This window comes from Maniola hyperantus, chromosome 10 (assembly GCF_902806685.2).
Source record: "Maniola hyperantus chromosome 10, iAphHyp1.2, whole genome shotgun sequence".
Taxonomy (NCBI): domain Eukaryota; kingdom Metazoa; phylum Arthropoda; class Insecta; order Lepidoptera; family Nymphalidae; genus Maniola; species Maniola hyperantus.
This window is the reverse complement of record NC_048545.1, coordinates 2,145,745-2,150,520: the sequence shown is the minus strand read 5'-3', so window position 1 is coordinate 2,150,520 and position 4,776 is coordinate 2,145,745. Positions and strand designations below refer to the sequence as shown.

Here is a 4,776-nt window from a genome sequence, read left to right as displayed (position 1 = left end):
GATGTATTTTTTTACTAAGATACCTTGACAAGTTAGCCCTTGACTGCAATCTCACCTTGGTACGCGGCATCGTACCGGAACGCTAAATCGCTTGGCGGCACGGCTTTGCAGGTTGGGTGGTAACTAGCCGCGGCTGAAGCCTCCCACCAGACCAGACCAGAGTAAATTTAAGAAATTATAAAATTCTAAATTTGCCGCGCCGGGAATTGAACCCAGGACCTCCCACTGATAAGACCACAGCACTCCCCACTGCGCCAGGGAGGTGCATAGAGGGCAGGCGCAGTAGGGTATACTGACAGACACGACATAGAGTAGGGCGGTTTCGTAAGACCTGCATCAATCATTATTACAATCTCAATTGTCTGATTTGGCTGAATTTGTGCGATTCTTGTTGCAACAATGCATTGTGGCCAATAGTGAGCGAGCATTAACCAATCAGAGATGATTGCGATCGTGACATTGTAGCTGTCAAACAACCGCGGTAGAGCCACAGGTCTGTAGAGCATACTTTGACTTTACTCAGACTTAAGTTTCAGTAAAAATGAGACAGATTTATGTTAACAGTGGTACTGATTCTGAGCACAACTAAATTTTAGAGTACTCGCATCCTCTTCTTACTTATATAATATGAAAAGGACAGACATAGTTTGACACATGACAGTTTTAAGTTTAATTTAAAGCCGTCAAACTTCGTGACTTTAGCTGCCAGTTGCGAGCGTATAGTTTGTAGCGTGCACTTAAATTTAGTCTTTAAATGTTCTCGATTCTTCAAAATTCATGTTCTGTCCTATTTTAGCAATATTAAAAAGAGGATGCAGATACTCTAAATTTAGTTTAGCGAAAAACAACAGAATCAACGCCACTGTCTTACTTAAGCCTGAGCAAATCTGTGGAGCAAAGTCAAAGTTTGCTCAATCTATAGACCTTAGCTAGAGTTAAAACGAGGCAATGAGTCGGGTCTAGTTGAAAATCAAACACATCAAAATAACCACATACTCGCTTTTATTTTCATATAAGTCAACAGACATTTCATAAAATTCATATTTAGGTAAGTAATGCAGTAGAATTTGTAATTTTATTACAGCATCCAGCGCGGAAATGCAGCCAGTATTCTTGGCACCATTTCACGCGGGCATGATTTGTATAGTAATTAGATAAGGCTAGCTTTAAGTTTTATTGTAATATTTTCATTTAAAAAAAAATTATTACATAACTAATTCTACTGCAAAATTATTTAAAAAAAAACTTTTACTGTAGTATTCTACTATTTGTATCTACCACAAATCATGTCAACGTGCATGGTACCAAGTTTACTTTTCTACTTTTCAATAAAAATAAAACATTTAATACTAAATTCCTTATCCCCGATAAAAATAAACACTTCAATATTATTTTTCATTATTTTTATTATAACTTTTTTGTTCTTACAACAACTTAATATAATGTAGGTACATAATATTTTATAGCGGAATAGGTATAATACATAACTAATACATAACAATAAAATTGTTCGATGGCACTTAACTATACAGTTGACAATACTTGGCGACTTTTTTCAAAACAAGCTGCTCAAAATAAATGCAAAAATCTTATCATCCAAAATCATCAGCATCATCTTCATTACCCATCTCAGGCCTACTACTGAGCACGCGCCTCCTCTTAGAATAAGAAGGGTTTAGGTCCACTACGCTGGCTAAATGCAGATTGTCAGACCTCACACACCTTTGAGAACTCTAACTCTCTCAAGCGTGCAGGTTTCCTCACATATTTATATTATCTTTTATATAGATATATATATTTTTCTTTACAGTTAATTTATTTTATTTTATTCAGATACAAGTTAGCCCTTGATTGCAATCTCACCTGGTGGTAAGTGATGATGCAGTTTAAGGTGGAGCGGGCGTACATGGAAAGGGTATGACGGAAGGGTTTTTATTGAACACACGCCCATTTTGTTTCTACACGGCATAGTACCGGAACGCTAAATCGCTTGGCGGCACGGCTTTGCTGGTAGGATAGTAACTACCCACGGCCGAAGTCTCCTAACAGACCCAGACCAGAAATTTAGAAATTATAAAATTCCAAACCTCTGCCAGGAATCGAAGCCCAGTACGTTCGTAAGAATTTTAGAACTACCCTCTTCTTCGAAGCATTTTCAGTCCGTCGGATTTGTCTCAATATTTACAAATGTGACAACCTCCCTGGCGCAGTGGTAAGCTATGTGGTCTTATTAGTGGGAGGTCCTGGGTTCGATTCCTGGCAGGGATTAGGAATTTTATAATTTCTAAATTTCTGGTCTGGTCTGGTGGGAGGCTTCGGCCGTGGCTAGTTATCACCCTACCGGCAAAGCCGTGCCGCCAAGCGTTTTAGCGTTCCCGTACGATGCCGTATAGAAACCAAAGGGGCATGGGTTTATTAAAAACTGTCATACCCCTTCCAGGTTAGCCCGCTTCGATCTTAGACGGCATCGTCACTTACCAGGTGAGATTGCAGTCAAGGGCTAACTTGTATCTGAATTTTAAAAAAAAAGATCGAGCCCAGACCCCCGAATAGTAAGCCAGTCGTTAACCACTAGACTTTCACAGCTTCAAAAATATCTATCCAATTTATTATTTCTTATTTATATTATATATATTTTTATTATTTATTTATATTATAATATATAAAAAAAAAATATCTTTACAATTACTTCATTTCTAGATTTCTCTTTTTCTTTCCCTCGAATATAAAATTTCTCAAATTCTTTAAGTCGTATCCCATTTAACAATTATTCTAAACTAAAATTAAAGCGCTAGGTTTCTACATCTATTTACATTCACACAATTTGATTATTATATTATGGCTCATACTTGCATATAAGTTTTCTTACATAAATTTTTACAATACTCATTCATAAAACTTTATATTTTACTAGCTTATGCTCGCGACTTCGTCCGCGTGGACTACACAAATTTCAAATCCCTATTTCACCACCTTAGGGGTTGAATTTTCAAAAATCCTTTCTTAGAGGATGCCTACGTCATTATAGCTATCTGCATGCCAAATTACAGCCTGATCCGTCCAGTAGTTTGAGCTGTGCGTTGATAGATCAGTCAGTCAGACAGTCACCTTTTCCTTTTATATATTTAGATATATCGAGTTTGATCAATACATAATATTATATAGAGGTGTGTTTGCTTGTTGGTTTGTCCTTCCATCACGTCGCAACGGATCGACGCGATTTTTTGTATGGGTATAGTTAAAGACCTGGAGAGTGACACAGCGTTTTGACGTTTGATAAAAAGTCGCTGATTTGAGTAGTAGTCATAATCCCCATTGCAATATTCCTTGTCGTTCTTCTTCTTTATTAGTCTTCATTTATTCATTGTCAGAGGTCAGGAGGCCTCCTCATGAGCACGCCATTTTTTCGGGTACTGAACCAGTCTCCAGGGGGCAAGGAGGCTCGTCACGTCTACTTCTACGTGATTAGATACGCCGGTTCACACTTGCAGTCGTCATCAGATTTTACCTACAATATACAAATACATACAATATAATAATAGTGGATTGGACAACAAGGGCATAAAACGAGCCATTTTACCCGAGAGGCAGATTTTTTAAAAATAGAGATAGCGAGCAAACGAGCAGGCGGGTCACCTGATGTTAAGTGATTACCGCCGCCCATGAACATTTGCAGTACCAGAGGAAGCACAAATGCGTTGCCGGCCTTTCGGGAATTTGTTGGTCCGCCCCTTGAATAACCCCATGTTGTAATCTAAAGGGGATTCCAGTTTGCATGTGCGTGGTAAAAGGATCTGGCACAACGGGTGGTCGAAGAGCTCCAGAAACCTGGGTGAGGGTGGAATTGATTGCGGTGGCGTGCGGTGCGATTGTAGAAAAAGGAGGGTGGAATGAGATCAAACAACTCTTCGGAACACTCTCCATTATAGAGACGATAGAACACGCAGAGAGCTTACGTCTCTGCGGTGCTCCAGGCTTTCCAACGAGCCGGTTAGTTATTTAAGTCGAGGGTAAAATGGGTTTTGTGACAAGAGTTGTAAATACACTCTGTTTTTACTTCGATTACGAGGTAATGAAAGTGATATGTGGGTAAGCCTTCTCATAGTTCACCTCTTCTGGGCACTACATATGCTCTAGCATCATCGATAAATCACCCACTGCGCAGGTACAAGGTCAGAGGTCTTTTTCTACTACGCTGTGGGTCACATGTGACCAAGCACGTGACCAAGACTGTCGGTGCTTTGGGACAGATCTGTCCACGCCTTTCCACGCAGATGCGGTCGCGTTTCAGGCGATTTTAAGCTTTGTGCGTATAAAAATAGAGTTTAATATTCTTTGCGTATGAATCTGAATGAACCAATTAACCACAGATAACATTAACTCAAACCTAAGTTCATACTAATATGTTAAAAAAATCATTCAAAGTCATGCGCGCGTCTCTGTGGCAAGACGGGTGGGATCCAATCGTTTTATTGGGCATACAAGTCATCGGAGACGTTAATGAAACGCCAAATTGTAGAGCGATATTTCACTCACTGCGCAAGTTCAAGGTCGGAGACCTTTTGCGTGACACCAACTGTAGCTTGCATAAAGTACCAAGAGAGCATAGGAGGCTAGGCATATACAGTACGCGGCCAAAAGTGATGAACATCGATCTTTAGAAGGATAACAGCAGATTTGTAGAGCACTGTCTCGGTCGTTAAGACCGACACACCGTCATATGTGCGTATGAGTGACAGAGACAATGCTCTACAAAGATGAAATGTCAATTAGGCC

The 4,776-nt window shown here is 39.6% G+C and overlaps 2 protein-coding genes across 3 annotated transcripts in view; one reads left to right on the top strand and one right to left on the bottom strand.

Moving 5' to 3' along the window:
• Positions 1 to 4,776, top strand: part of ChT (choline transporter) — a 447,845-nt gene that overhangs the window by 176,446 nt on the left and 266,623 nt on the right. The window lies entirely within an intron of this gene.
• The window catches only part of Mekk1 (mitogen-activated protein kinase kinase kinase 4), a 39,716-nt gene continuing 35,925 nt past the window's right edge, over positions 986 to 4,776 (bottom strand). The window contains exon 32 of the mRNA XM_069501294.1: positions 986 to 3,508. Within this exon, the coding sequence (XP_069357395.1) occupies positions 3,458 to 3,508 (51 nt within the window). The 3' untranslated portion in view covers positions 986 to 3,457. The remainder of the gene's footprint in view (positions 3,509 to 4,776) is intronic.